The sequence below is a fragment of the Sinocyclocheilus rhinocerous genome, unplaced genomic scaffold (assembly GCF_001515625.1).
Source record: "Sinocyclocheilus rhinocerous isolate Xijiao unplaced genomic scaffold, SAMN03320098_v1.1 scaffold2503, whole genome shotgun sequence".
Taxonomy (NCBI): domain Eukaryota; kingdom Metazoa; phylum Chordata; class Actinopteri; order Cypriniformes; family Cyprinidae; genus Sinocyclocheilus; species Sinocyclocheilus rhinocerous.
In genome coordinates this window covers 27867-44310 of record NW_015664703.1, presented here as the reverse complement: position 1 = coordinate 44310, position 16444 = coordinate 27867, and the positions used below count along the sequence as shown (strand labels likewise).

Below are 16444 nucleotides of genomic sequence, written 5' to 3'. Positions count from 1 at the left end.
AGGACATGAAACAACCCACATTCTTGTTTTTGTGGACGAGGCCGGTTCAATCTGTCCAAAGGCTGGAGACATGTTCGCAATCTCATTGGACACCGAGCCACAACTGACACACCAGGCCAACGTGGGGCCAATATTACAATGTGTGCTGCCATTTCAGAGAATGGTGTGAGCACACATATTCCACACATTGGGCCCTATAATACCCAACTTCTCCTGGCCTTCCTAAACACACTTTACAGAGACCTGATTCCAGAACAAGAAAGAGGTTTAGTTAGACCACATTTGCCTAATTATGTTGTTGTCTGGGATAATGTCAGCTTCCATGCTGCACATGAAAGGATAACAGTGGAGTTCCTTCCACCATACTCTCCATTCCTAAATCCAATAGAAGAGTTTTTTTCAGCATGGAGGTGGAAAGTATATGATCATAGACCACAAGATCAGATGTCTCTGTTGGATGCCATGAATGCTGCATGTGAGGACATCACAGCTGATCATTGCAGGGGATGGGTGCGGCATTCAAGGAGATTTTTTCCCCGGTGCATGGCAATGGAAAACATCAGATGTGATGTTGATGAAAATCTTTGGCCTGACCAACGAGATTATTATTATTATTTATTTGTTATTTTGTAATTATTTGTTATTTTTGTGTATTTGTGGTAACATAAGAAATATGAAATATACAGTAATTGGACAAGCAAGAGTTCACTTTACATGTAATATATTCGTACAAAAATAAATGTACTGTATAAATACAAATGTTCATATACTTTTTTCTATGTATTATTGACTCTTCTCAACAAATATCAGATTTTTTATAAAACCTTCATTTCCATGGTTGACTGTCATGGTGAAAAAACAACTAAACATTTTGACCAGTGTGGCTCACACGATGACAAAAATACTTTATATTTTGGTGGCCTTGGCCAAATTACTGACACGATAACTAGGTTTTGAAGCATGAATGAAATGTTTTGGGTGAGTAACTACATTTTGCAGACATGCAATAAAGTTCTGAAGTTCCAGCAAACAGTTGTGACATTTGCACTCACAGTTTAGAGAATGTTAAGACTGTTTCGAAAAATGTGCCAAAGCAATTGAGAAAAACTGTAACTAGTTGCACATATTCTGCATTACCATATTCTACATCCCTAATCCTACCCAATACCTAAACATAACAACTACCTTACTAACTATTAATAAGCAGCAAATTAGGAGTTTATTGAGGCATAAGTCAGAGTTAATGGTTTACCTTAAAATAAAGTGTGACTGTGGACTTTTTCACTTGGTCAACTATAACACTTTGGAACAACACGAGGATGAATATGTGATCACAGAATTTTCATTTTTAGGGCAAACAAACTTTTAATGTATTTTCCAGAGTGTAGTCTTGATGTGTAACTGAAAAAAATGTAACCTTGTAGATTCTGGCAAGGCCATAACTTATTCTCTGCTGTGGTTGTTATTACAAGATATCGTTTTACTTTCTTCCATAGATAGCTATATGAAAGAGAGACAGTTTAACCTATGAGGCACTGTGAGGTCAAATATAATTACCACGCGTGTACTACAAACACACCCCTCTTATCTATGTTATTTCACTTAGTCTTAATGAAAATAACAGGTAAAGCTGGAATACTGTTTGTATACTGTCTGGTGACCTTCTGTCACACAATCAGTAGATCAAGAACACATCAAAGCACATCAGTAAGCCTCGCCATTAGACAGCCAGATAGACAGCTGGCTAGACAGCTAGACAGACAGCTAGACAGCTAGACAGACAGACAGACAGACAGACAGAGATACAGACAGACAGACAGATAGACAGATAGATAGATAGATAGATAGATAGATAGATAGATAGATCGATCGATAGATATATATATAGATAGATAGATAGATTGATTGATTTATTGGTGGCCAAATCAGTCTGAATCTGTACATTTTTATTGTTAATTTATATGTTGTTTTTGAAACACATTTATAATCCATAAAATTAACACAGAACAAACTTTCCCAAACTGCATTTGCTTTACCAGCATAATTCCAAAAGGAATTAAGTCTCTAAACTAGTACAGATGACCGGAACAATACATGCCTACAATGGTCCTATACTTCAATTCATCTATGAAGAAATTATTTATTGCTGTTTGATGACACCTGATGTGGAATAAGAACTCCAGTCAGAATTCGGTCATCCTCAAAAATCACTAACTTACAACATGGGAAATCAATTTACCTATCCTTTCTGCAAACCAAGAAATTAGACGAGAACAAGAATTGTTTAGTTACAGATCTTTGATTCACTTTGTAAACAGATGTGATATTTGTGTTGTTTGGTTCTATGATATGTTGAAGCAGGCCATCATAAGACATTGTATTATTGATAGTCTCATCTACTCATTTTTTATTATTTAATTATGTAATTATTTTTATTATTATAACGTTTCACAAAAAAACAAATTTCACTGTTTGTTGATCCTGACACAAAATGACCAGCTAACATTAATTGACTAATCATATCAGCAGCACATGTGAAATTGTGAATGAGTACTAGTCAGGTTAATCACTATCATACTAAATAGATTGTAAGAGCAGACTGATGAAGGTGAAAGTGTGAATGAGTACTAGGTCAGGTTAATCACTATCATACTAAATAGATTGTAAGAGCAGACTGATGAAGGGAAGAAGCGCTTCCAATCATTGTTTTCTTGTTAGCAATGGTTACCTCCAAAGAAACGCGTGCAGCCATCATCGCTTCACATCAAAATGGCCTCACGTGCAAGAAAATTGCTACAAAGAATATTGCATCTGAAAGAACCATTTACCGGATCATCAAGAACTTCAAGGAGAGAGGTTCGACTGCAGTGAAGAAGTCTTCAGGATGTCCCAGAGTGTCCAGCAAGCGCCAGGACCGTCTCCTCCTGAGGAGTCAGCTACAGAATCGTGTCACCAGCAGTGCAGAGCTTGCTCAGGAATGGCAGCAGGTTGGTGTGAGAGCATCTGTACGCACAGTGAGGCTTTTAGTGAGTTTACTACAGATATAAATAAAACATCTTTTGAAATTTTAAGTTGTAGTTTTTTATAATTATTGTACTTTCAAACAGGGCTATTATAGCAGTTTTCTGATTCTTGGTTTCTGTGCATTTGCTGCAGAGCTTTTGTGGTGGAGCAGGACCTGCAAGGCAAGGTGACAGTGGCATTTGTGGAAAAAAAAAAAAAGAGAAAACCTGAAACAAAAATATAAAGATCCTTTTGTTACTTCTAATACAGAAATCAAGTGACATTGTGCTGTTGAAATGACTTTTGTATTATGTTTGTGCATTTTTGTATGATCTGAAATGTCCTCAGACTGGTGTGAGCATTGAGGATGGAGAGTCCACAGCAGCATCCTGGAAATCAGAGCCTCCATCACTCCACCTGCCCTTGTTGCCTCATCTGGGTCATATGTTGCTGTGGCCTCTTCATCCTCAATGAGCCCAGAGCCAGCGAGAGCATCTAGAAAAAAACCAAAAGACATTGAGGATGTGATTTTTGATCAATTTTATTTATATATATTTACATTTTCTGCATTTGGCAGACTCTTTAATCCAAAGTGACTTACAGTGCGCTTATTACAGGGACCTCCAATCCCCCTGGAGCAACCTGGAGCAACGAGCCTTGCTCAAGGACACACTGGTGGTGACGGCTGCAGAGATCAAACCAGCAACCTTCTGCTTACCAGTTCAGTGGTTTAGCCCACTACACCACAAAAGTAATGAAGCTATAACAAAAAATAGCATGTAATTGTAAACATTTGAAATTAAATTCAGCAAGAAATGGAAAGCTGGCAACGTGAATTGTAAAACGTTTTAACCTGTTTAAATGTCTTACAGGTAGACGTGTTTATGGAGAGCAGGCACACCAATGTTTGGAGCAAACAGTCTCCCACTCCTGCTTCAAGATTGTGTGGTTCAGGGGGGTGTCATCATCGTCTTCCTCATCCTCTGTCTCAATGATGTCCCCATTTAGAAGAACGAAGTTGTGGAACAACCTCAGTCACGAAGGCAGGGCTCTCCTCTAAGACCTTGAAGAAATGAAGCGTCGGCTTGTTTTCAGCATGCCAAAGGCTCTCTCTACTATGCTTCGTTCACAGGAGTGCTTGCTGTTGAAACGAGCCTGCACAGGGTTCTGTAAGTATCTCTGTATGGGGTGATGAGCAGATGGGTCACTCAGGCAAGGACAGTCTTGATGTCCTTTTCCCATCCATGATCAGATTCCAGTCTGACTGCAGCAATGAGGGACGTGATGGAAGGCAAAACCTGCACGTCAAGGTGACAGTGGCGTTTGTGGAAAAAAAAAAAAAGAGAAAACCTGAAACAAAAATATAAAGATCCTTTTGTTACTTCTAATACAGAAATCAAGTGACATTGTGCTGTTGAAATGACTTTTGTATTATGTTTGTGCATTTTTGTATGATCTGAAATGTCCTCAGACTGGTGTGAGCATTGAGGATGGAGAGTCCACAGCAGCATCCTGGAAATCAGAGCCTCCATCACTCCACCTGCCCTTGTTGCCTCATCTGGGTCATATGTTGCTGTGGCCTCTTCATCCTCAATGAGCCCAGAGCCAGCGAGAGCATCTAGAAAAAAACCAAAAGACATTGAGGATGTGATTTTTGATCAATTTTATTTATATATATTTACATTTTCTGCATTTGGCAGACTCTTTAATCCAAAGTGACTTACAGTGCGCTTATTACAGGGACCTCCAATCCCCCTGGAGCAACCTGGAGCAACGAGCCTTGCTCAAGGACACACTGGTGGTGACGGCTGCAGAGATCAAACCAGCAACCTTCTGCTTACCAGTTCAGTGGTTTAGCCCACTACACCACAAAAGTAATGAAGCTATAACAAAAAATAGCATGTAATTGTAAACATTTGAAATTAAATTCAGCAAGAAATGGAAAGCTGGCAACGTGAATTGTAAAACGTTTTAACCTGTTTAAATGTCTTACAGGTAGACGTGTTTATGGAGAGCAGGCACACCAATGTTTGGAGCAAACAGTCTCCCACTCCTGCTTCAAGATTGTGTGGTTCAGGGGGGTGTCATCATCGTCTTCCTCATCCTCTGTCTCAATGATGTCCCCATTTAGAAGAACGAAGTTGTGGAACAACCTCAGTCACGAAGGCAGGGCTCTCCTCTAAGACCTTGAAGAAATGAAGCGTCGGCTTGTTTTCAGCATGCCAAAGGCTCTCTCTACTATGCTTCGTTCACAGGAGTGCTTGCTGTTGAAACGAGCCTGCACAGGGTTCTGTAAGTATCTCTGTATGGGGTGATGAGCAGATGGGTCACTCAGGCAAGGACAGTCTTGATGTCCTTTTCCCATCCATGATCAGATTCCAGTCTGACTGCAGCAATGAGGGACGTGATGGAAGGCAAAGACAGGTGAAGGTGGACACGGTGGTCAGCTGCAAAATTGGCACAGCTGTATTGAGCTGACATTAATGGCAGTAGGATGTGGGTTCGCCGCCTGTAAATATGTGATTATTAGAACAATAAGTATGAATAAAGCTTTGTTTCATGTGTTGTTGACTTGCATATGTATGTATCTATTGTGATGCTTGCTTTTAGGGCTGCACGATAAATCGCATGTGATTGTCATGCGCATCTCTCAGTACAGCCGGTTCTGTGATTAGTAGTAAATCTCCATCACGTGCTTTCAGAGCCGTAATTCACTGAAAAGCTACACAATATCGCGTTCATATTCGCAGATGAATCGCCTTTGATTATGAACGCGATACTGTTCTTCAATACCTTTTCATACGGACTACATTATCAGATACTTTTTTTATTATTTGAATTGGTTTGTTTAATAGTAAACATTTCAATCTTTGTATAGATTTATTTCTTTGGGCAAGTAGCCGATTCTTATGATGCGTCAGTTCACGGAGACTGGGACGGCAGAAACCGCATCCTGTTTATTTTCTCTATTTTACAAAGCATAACGTGTTATTGTGAGTGTACTGTGTACACAAATAAAAGCGAATGATGTAGCCTGTTATGAGTCTTATCTGTATGACCAAAAATAAGAGAGTATTTTAAGCTCTTTCCGCAGGAAAAAAATGCAAGAGATCACGCGCGGGTGCCTCCATGTCATAAACCCGCTAATATTTTAGCTTCCACACTCTGCATAAACACTTGGTGTGAAATACTTGTTCATTGAATGTCTAGGCTTATGCAAAAAATCTTTGGGAATTGACTGATCTACGTAATTTCATACAGTGAAAAACTGCAATTAAATTGTGATTATTCAAATAATCATGTAACCTAATAAAATCGAGTGGGCAAGTTTTCCTTATATTTATTTTATTATTCATATATATATAAAAAATAACAACCTATTCTGTTCATATTTACTAGGCTATTATTAGTAATTTCCCAGCTCCCCCTGTCAAAGATCTAGCGCTCCCTCAGCACCTGCATTCAAAATTCTCTGGCGCCACCCCTGCCCCCCATAGTTGCTTTTGTGAAACAGAATCCAAAAAAATAAAAAAATAAAAAATAAATAAAAACAAATAAATAAATGGCCCCTTTAGGTCTGTGCATTGAGTTTGTTCGACCAAAGCCGACTGAACTCTAGGGTGAGTCTGGTTTGTCAAATGAAGGAAAAAGACGCACATTAATTTGAATACAGGCTTGGTTCGTAGTGTGGTCATCAAGTTGCTCTTATTGGTGGGTACCGCGTTACATCACACTGGTTTCCTTCATTGGAGACTTTAAGTGCTTCTTACAGCTGGAGGAGCGCGTGCAGAGCGCTGGACTGCTACTGTCCCATCATTACCGCCCGTCACTCGCTTTCTGTTTTATCCACACCGTCTCGTCCAAGTGGGAGATTTTATTTCGTATTATACTATCTATCATCTCACAAACCACGTGAGCTTTTCTGCAGTCATTTGTGCGGTAAGTGACCTCTTGTCCTGTACGACAGTGAATGATGAAGTTATCGGTGAGGGAGTTACAATGTAGGCTACTGACGTTCACTTGTCTTTTATTGTTGAGCACTGTCATTTGAAAACGCACCGTCTTCCATCGCTTCATAGATTTCCGCCTTGCGTTATTTATGTTTCTTTTAGACTTTTACGTCATTGTCGTTTTCTTTATTTATATGATTTCGATCGAGTTGGATGCTGATATGTATGAGATTTGAAACGTAACATAATTACCAAGCAGTTCACATATAATATGAGTTGAATTCCCCTCTTCAATTATGTAGTCAAGTATTTTTAAGTAAAAAAAATGCCAGGGTGAAACACCTGTACTGGTAATTAAAATAAGGTGATTCTTAAGAGCAAAACCTTAGTGTGGCATAGTGTTTTTTTTTAGATAGCTTATTAATATTTGCAAGTCTTTTGTCCACAAAATCTAATTTGTATTGGTGTGACCAAAAGTCCAGTGGTCCAACCAGCATGCAGAAACATGCAGAAAAAAAAAATACAAAAGCAAATGATATCACAGATTCATAAATTATTAATGTTATTTGTAAGTAAGTAAGTAAGTAAGTAAATAAATAAATAAATAAATACATTTTAGATTCTCACTCGCACATATTCAATGCCTATTACTCTTAATGGCTGGTCACACCACATGGCAATTTTCATTTAGTGTAGTCATTTACTTAAAACTTTTATTTAAAAAAAGAAAAAAAGAATACAAAGAGAACGTTTGTAAGAGCTTGGCAACGAGTTTTAAACTAGATAGACCATCTATCTATTTTTTTTTTTTAAAGTCAAGTCTTAGTTTGCAGTGTTGCACTTTTCTTTGATATTTTTAAAGACATTTACAAACATAAAAAAAAATGATATCACAAGCACACGCTTTCAAGCTTGTGTTATTGAGGATCTTTACAGGTAAATGTGTCCAAAGTGAACTAACTTTTTTTTTTTTTTACCCCATTTTTTGGGTAAACAAAACACAAAACAGAAAAAATAATACAGGAAAAAAAGATAAAGAAGGTAAAATATGTACTGCTAACTCCTAATCATTAGTAAAATAATGTTCATAATTTTAATTTATGACAATTTCAACAAATTCAATAATTTTGATTAGTTGATTGATTGTTGAATGTCTGCATTCAAATCTCTCCCTTTGCTTCAGAACAATAATAATGATATAGGACCTAACTACTATTTAATAGTAGTAATATTAAATATAATAAACTGTATATTTTTTTGTAAATATTTGTTTATATAAGACCTAACTACTATTTAATAGTAGTGATATTAAATATAATAGACTGTAGTATTTTTTTTTGTAAATATTTGTTTTAGATTTTATCATACTTGGTCATTTTATTAGAAAAATACATTTAGTAAGATTATGGTATTTAAGATTCCAGTTCAAAAGATTTTAGATTATTTCATGTTTTTCTCACTTGTTCTGGTTTTCTGAAACTGTAGGTGACTGTGATAGAGGTGTGAAAGTTCAGGTTTGTGGGAAATGGGTCAGTAGAAGCACCAGAAATGTCAGACCATGATACAGAGTTCCATCTAAATCGACAGACCAAACGAGTAGACATTGGAGTGAAGAGGTTCGTTATCTCATCTGCCTCATCAACACAAACAGCTTCTGCCGTCATCACTGAACGCGCGTGCAGCCAAATCCACTGTCATCATTGATGTCATGAACTCCCATCACAGTAAGAAGCAGGATGTGCTTGAGTGCCAAGAGGCTCAGCTTGGTGAGTCAAACGTTCTCCGTAAACTGCTTAAAAGTGGCAGCTCATATGAGGATAACATAATACCCTTTTCTGGTGCCACTATCATCACAAAGCTACTAAAGAGCAATAAGGCAACGAGAGGAACAGGAGACAGGGAGTTGGTGATCCCCAGGAATGCAGAACCTGAACCACTACAGGAGGACACTTGCAGCAACTCATCCCAGGAGAGCGCTGAAGCGTATCTCTCACCACTTGGAAAAATCTCACTGAACCATTTGGACTCTGAGCGGCTAAATGAAGAGTACCTTCAGGCTAAGCGTGCTCGTGTCGAGAACATCATTCGTGGAATGAACCACTTACCAAATGTGATGGCAACCTCTATTGGAAAGGATTGTGAGCGGGACTTAGAGGGAGAAACCGAGATTACTGTGCAGTCCTTCAGCCCACAAGAAAGCAATCGTGAGAACAAGAGGAAACAAAAATTACCTCAGCAGCAGCAGCATAGCTTCCAGCAGCTGGTTTCCACACATAAAGAGCAGAAGGTTGAAGAACGCAGGCAGTTGAAACTACAGCTGGAAGACATGCAGAAACAGCTGAGACAGCTTCAAGAAAAGTTTTTCCAGATCTATGACAGCACAGATTCTGAAGCAGATGGAGGGAATCTCTCAGAAGACAGTGTACGATCTGATGGGATGTTAGGTGAGGATGGCATGAATGAACATCTCATTCAAAATTCTTTGGCTGATCGATCTGATAATGAGATAGCAGACTTGGGTCCGGGATGCTTTCTGGATGAGGCGAAGGCCCTTCTCCGTGAACAAGCATTGCTGGATGGGAAGATGGCCAAACATGAAGGTTCTTTGAGGAGCAAAGGTTTGATGTCTCTGCATGAAGTAGGCAAGCATCTGGCAGAAACCCTTAAGCAGGAGCTAAACTCCGCAATGTCTCAAGTGGTAGACACGGTGGTGAATGTTTTTTCGAAACCTCCCCGGCCACTGTTACAAGTATTCCCATCACTCGAGGACCACTTTGCTTTTAACAGGAACAACCCAGACTTCCACACTGCTAATCAGAGACTGCAGTGCTTTGGTAATGTTACCTTTCCCAGCTCACTTGACTTATTTGTTGGGGTCCCTCTTCCTTGTGCCAATGATCAGATGGAGGCACTACCATTGGTGGTACGAAAGTCTGCATCCGAACACCACCAGTCCTCAGATCCTGGAGCTCAGATTGGCCACCCTCATCCCTCCTTACACCCTTCTTCTCTTTCTGAAAACACAGGCTTCATCTCCCCATCATTCCGTCACCCATTTTCACTTCCTCTTGCGGGTTACTCATTTCAGAGCACACTTGGTGCCTCATCAACAGGATACTCTAGTAAAGACTCTCCTGGCTCAATGGATCTGTCAAGGGAGACCACGAGCTTACGAACAAAAATGGCTTCTAGCCAGCATCTGATCCGTTCTTGCTCACCAGTTCTCCCAGGAAGCACTGCTGACGGGATGTCACTCCAGGACATGTCAGACATCTCTCCATACTCAGGCAGTACAATATCCTTTTCATAGTAGTGAAAGCTTTTTTTTTTGGTGCTTAAGATTTTTACAAATCACTTTTTCTCATGCTTCTCTCATTTAAATGTTTCACCATAGTTATATTTGTTTCCCCCTTCTAGTTCACCCCAGAATTTCAGTTTCCCATCATTTCTAGGTCTTGACGTCAACATAAAATCATAATTCATTAATTTTTCATTCAATTATTTATAATACACAAGTAAACACAACAAAAGTTGACGACTGTGCTGAAAATAAATAAATAAATAAATAAAATGATTTAAAATGTTGTTAAAAAAGGTGAATGGATTATAATGACTTTAATGTAAGGGTGAAAAGATAAGGCTTTAATTTTAAACTTGTATAGGGAGGATGTAGATCTCACAGATAATATTATGCTAAGAGGAGTTCTGAAAAGGTACCCATGCACCAGCAACCAGTAACTCTGATAATATCAGTTGTACAGAGTTAAAAGTTAGTTCTTGCAGTCGCAAGGTTTTTAACTAAAGAGTGGTCTTTGTGCTACATAATTATTATGTTCTTGATAGCTGTGGAGTCTTTCAACCAATCAGAATCAAGCATTTTTTTTATTTTTTTTTTGTATAGCTCATTATTTGTTAAAAACAGAGGCCTAAAGCTTGTACAAAATAATTTTGCATGCTCAAACAGTGACCTTTAAACATAGTGGACTACGTAGTGGATTAGGTGGACTGGGTCTATATGTGATATTAAGTTCTTAGTCAGATAAACCTGAACAATTTGGATTCACTTGCTGTTGGCATTTTAAGCAGATATACTCCCCTGTCTGTCCGATTTTATATTGGCAGTGGTTGAGTTTTTTTGTAAGGCTTTGCGCGGATGTCAGAGCTCAGAGAGGCCTTAAAGGAGGCAGCACAGTCCTCTTTGTCTGGAAAATTTGCCCAATCAGCCATTTTGTTGTCTGGCAGAGGTCAATGCAGGACAATAGCAGGCGTGTCACACACAGTGCAGTTTGAACTTCCAATGTGCTTATCATAAAAATTGATTATTGATGAATGCTGAAAGTATGGAGGAAAATGTGCTGCGTTGGCAGAAAGATCAGACAGTTAGCCAAACTGTTTGTTTCCCCTTCAAAGGTCTGACATAGCAGACCTTGGTAGATTTATCATTTACTTAATAACATCAGCTACGCTATGTAGTTTTGTTTGTTTATTTGTTTATAATTTCATTACAGAGTACACAAAAATGTTCCTAACTATGTTTTTTTGTTTTTTTTTTGCCTTATCCTGAGTCCTTTTTTTAAGAATGTTGGTCCAGATTATTGTCACCTGTGGAAAACATTTCTAGCTTGCCATACCCAAAAGAGCTTCCCAAAGCCTTTACCGCTATATTTGTGTTCCGTCCTTGCTAAAAGGATGGGTACAAACACATTTGAAGGTGATATGCAAATACTATCTTTATCTCTTTGACATCTGGAGGTTTGGGATCAGGGCATAGGGAAAGACGTTGCCCGCTTTGCCTGTAAAATGAGTTTCTGATGTAAAATATGTTGGTGTGGTGTTTTTCATGTTTTATTGAACGTGACGAGCCGACACCTTGAGTGATGAGATGATAATGTCAAGCAAATCTTAGCATTGGACTTATTTTCCATTACTGCTAGTGTTAAATCCAGGAGGGATTGTCCCCAAATCACCTGAAGAAGGCCAAACTGATGTTCTTCTACACCAGGTACCCAAGCTCTAGCATGCTCAAGATGTACTTCTGTGATGTGAAGGTGAGTGCAGACTGATAGAGATTCTTTTAAGACCTAACTAATCATTATTTAACACTCTTTGTTTAACGTTCTTTTAGTTTAACAGGTGCATCACGTCTCAGCTGATAAAGTGGTTCAGTAACTTTAGAGAGTTCTACTACATCCAGATGGAGAAGTTTGCCAGGCAGGCTATAAATGACGGTGTGGCAGCAGTGGATGATATCATTGTGAGCCGTGATTCAGAGCTCTACAAAGTGCTCAACATGCACTACAATAAGGCAAATGATTTTGAGGTATGTGCTCACTTACATACACACACACACACACACACACACACACAACTGTTGGTAAAATGACTTCCTGGAGAGTATAACCATTGTGGCTCTGTAGCGTTTTCAAAACACTGCTTTAAAATGCACTGTTTGTATGAGTGGCCATTTTCACACTCTTCTGCACATTTGCTGCAGTTTGTGTTGCAGTTAATTTATAATACTGTAATGCAACACTATATGTATGTTAAATGATGGTATTGTATCACAATGCGTATTGTATAATGAAATGGTCAATACAGTTTAAGTTTTTATAAAAAAATATATAAAACACTATGTATCTGTTTTCACGCAGCTCACACATAAAGACAATATTTAAGAATATATGGACACAACCCTTCAACTGGGTAACTAACAGATGTTCAACTAAAAAAGGCAAAATAATTATAACTTAACAAAAGTCTTCATAAGAAATTATTCAATACAAAAAGGAGCCAAACATGTAACCTGAGCTCTTGGACTCATAGTGAAAACATAATTAGCTTATTATAACAACAATGGAAAGTTTCCGCTGTCTTCACTTTAAAGAGGGTGGTAGAAGACGTCATTTTGCAGCAGAAGAGTGGGACAAAAGTGCTGCGGAAGGGTTTGTTTGAGTGTGTTTATAGGGGAAGGTGACCTGCCACTGCTGAGTGTTTCTGTGGCACAAATGTGCTAGAGTCATGTGATAGAAATCTACCCTCTCCTTCTCACTGCAACAGAATCTTTCCATCTCTCATGCATTTGTTTGCCTCCACGGCCCTTGGGACTTAATCTACGCTCTGGGGAAAATTTCTCAAAAGTCTCTCGAGCAAACTCTCAGTTATGAGTCAAGTATCAACTTTGTCTCAGATGTTTCACTTAAAATTAATGTGCATAGCATTACTTAATTTAGTAATTAGATAATTTGGTCTTTGGCGAATTTGACAGGAAAGTCGTTTCCAAAGATACCAAATGTGAAGCTAGAGTAGACACATGAAATATGTCATATAAATGATACAAGAGATTAAATGATATCAGTGATCTATTTTTCTTAACTGTGGCTGCTCTTTCCTAATTTGACTGAATCAAAGAAATGGGCATTCTTTTACACATACATACAGAGACACAAGACATGCTGTTCTGGGAACTGCAGCAACATTGTTATTTACATAAATAAATGAGGAATTTGCAAATAGTTCAGAGATCAGTGTACAAATCTACTGTTAGCTCTGTCACATGCTTCATCTGTGTGAAGACACGGAAGCGACCCAGACAGCAACATAGTTTTGGCCCAGATCCGGCCCACATCTGGCCCATGTGAAATCCATGCGGGCCAGATGTGGGCCGGATCTGAGCCGACACTGCTTGCTGTCTGGGGAACATGTTTTGCATGTTAAGGATTTTTTCAGTAGGTGTCTAAGAGATGTAATGGCGGATTAAAACTTTGCTTAGGAAAAGTGTGCCAAGCCATGCAAATTTCGAACACAAATCAACCGCCTTGAAACATGTGTAAGTGTGTGTTTTTGAGTCTGTGTTTATCCACTGAAATGAGAAATTGTGCTACTTGTGAACTTAAATGTCCCATACCAATGTAAAAAAAAAAAAAGGCAATTAAAATTCCAGGTTGCAAATATTGTCCCTAAATGGAAAAGTACATTTCTGACCCTGCTTGGTTCCTTGAATGAAGGAATTAGACGCTGCTTTGCATGCTGTGTCGTCAAAACCCAGAAGACTAATTCACTGATAGTTCCCTCAAGATTGTCTCATGGGTTTTTATAATGGGTTCAATTAAGTAAATTAAGGTATGCTGTAAACATAACTTGACCGTGTTTTGAATTTTTTTATATTTTTTGGTCTATAATGGGAATTACACACACTCATACTGAAAATGTGCATTTTGAAGCAGTTATGTTTATTTAAAAAAAATATGATTGTACATCACTACATAAGAATATCAGTTTATGTTCTAGAACAGAATGTCAAAGTATCAACAAGTTATGTTAACCACTAACCTTATTTTACTCATGAATTGGAAAACTCCATTATAAAAACCCACAGGAAAATCTCGAGGGGACCAGTTGCGAATTAGTCTTCTGGGTTTGGACATCACGGCTGCAGCATTCTATAGGAACTCCACCCAGGAGTGACGACTTATAAAGCCTGAATGCAATCAAGCCAGGTGCCTAAACACACTTATATGAATCAATACAAATGCAAAAAAAAAAGGTCCCCTTAATACCAGCTTTGAAATGGTGTAGGAAATGATTCCAATGAAACAAAGTGGGCTTTTCACAAATTGGAGCACATAACCTGACGTGCAAATTATCCATTTTGGACACAAGTTGATGCTATGCATTCTATAGTGTCGTGAAAATTTTGACTTTGACTCTGCATATTACAGCAGACTGAGATAAGTGAACATATTTTAACATCCAAAAAAATAAAAAGACACGTCACATGTACTGCAATTATTGTTTTACAGCTGTGTTGCAATGCCCCGAAGTATTACAGTTTTTATTTTTTTATTTTTTATTTTTTTTAAATAATGCTCACAATTAACATTCGAAAATTAAACCTAATTGTATGCAACATATAATTTCTTATTTCTTACTTTTGGCTTTGGGGTGAAATATGACCTGTGCAAAGTGAATTGTTCTTTGGTTTTGTGAGGTTCAGCTAGATTGTGTCTGTCAGGGTCAGAATAAGACCATAAGGATAAAAGAAATTAGCCTGGTAGTTGGGTCTGAAAGTGATATTAAGGTTTTGTCATATGTCCGATGTGGAAAAACATTCAGTAGCGCAGTTATTGGAGGGTTTGAGTCAAGTATGCTGACTGTCATTTTTCAGTGTATTTATGTTCCATTTTCAGTGAGAAATTGTGCTGAATTCAGGATTCAGATTTCTAAAGTGATATCAGTGTGTTCTTTTAATTGTTCTACACTTTTACCTGAGGGTGAAACACAGTCTTTTGGATATCCACACCTCCGACCTTGAGCAGTCAAGGTCTCAGTGGTGCAGTGAAAAACAACACGCTACAGTTTCAGATGTATGATTGAGTTTAGTCTTGTCCTAAGATCCCCTAGGGTCTTAATTTTTCTCAGTCAGTGTTAGAGATATACTGTATGAGGGCCATACACACATTTAATAGATTACCGATAAAGATCTTATGGCTCTGTTTCAATGTATTAATGTTTTTTTTTTACTTCTCTTTCCACTTTTCTCATGTTCTCCAACTATTCTATCTTTGAGAACACTGTCAATTCACAACTACTTGCCATTTTTGTCTCTTTCTTTCTGATCCAATTGCTGATAATGTTGTTCATGTTCTTCAATGTAACTTAAATGACCATTTTGGACAAAAGCTCTTTTTGAGATCAACATCACTCCAAAAGCAAAAATGCTCAATACTTTTGTGTGATGGAGTGTATATTTATGTGTGATTGGACCGCCACAGCCGGGCGACATAGTCAGAATAGTGGTAAACATTTTTTTTTCTTTTTTTTTTCAAAAAGCGGATTATGCATACAGTGCATAGTTATTTATCATTACTAACACTAAACAGTGACATTATTTCAAATTTGTTAGTAAGAAATGTATATACACTACCAAACAAAACTTTCTGGTGATCTCATTTCAGAGGTGTCTGTCACAGACTCATATTATGCATGTGTTTAAATGCAAAATAATTTATTATAAGTTCATATGATATATATTAAATTAGTATAGTTACATTATACTATTACATAGATATTTTTAAACCTGCCCCTAAACATAATCACTTCCCAGCAATATAAAGAACATAACAGGCAGACATTTTTTTTAAATGTGAGTAGTGCTACTATTTAAATGTGTAATGTGGAACAATTTTATCACACACTCCCTGAAAAACATGGCATCATGGCACTGTGTGAAAGCGAAAGAGCAAGGCTCGACTCAAGGCCAGAGTTCAATGTGTTTACTTAACCTGCATCAAGGCTGCTCAGTTGAAGCCTTGCTTTCAGAGAGACCATCTGTGAGCCCTCAAATCAACTAGACAAACAGAAAGACAGTGTGACTGAACATTGCATTATACCATTGCAATTCCCAGCTGACATGGGAAGTGTTCTGGACTACATTCCCATGTTGGCTGGTTATGGATTAAACAGAGCAGAGCAGAGCAGAGCAGTTTTGTGTG

At 38.1% G+C, this 16444-nt stretch overlaps 1 protein-coding gene across 1 annotated transcript in view; it reads left to right on the top strand.

The window, feature by feature from the left end:
- Positions 1-8661: 8661 nt before the first annotated feature.
- The window catches only part of LOC107730404 (prospero homeobox protein 1-like), a 15686-nt gene continuing 7903 nt past the window's right edge, over positions 8662-16444 (top strand). The window contains exons 1-3 of the mRNA XM_016541247.1: positions 8662-10247; positions 11893-12001; positions 12079-12273. Of these exons, the coding sequence (XP_016396733.1) occupies positions 8662-10247; positions 11893-12001; positions 12079-12273 (1890 nt within the window). The remainder of the gene's footprint in view (positions 10248-11892; positions 12002-12078; positions 12274-16444) is intronic.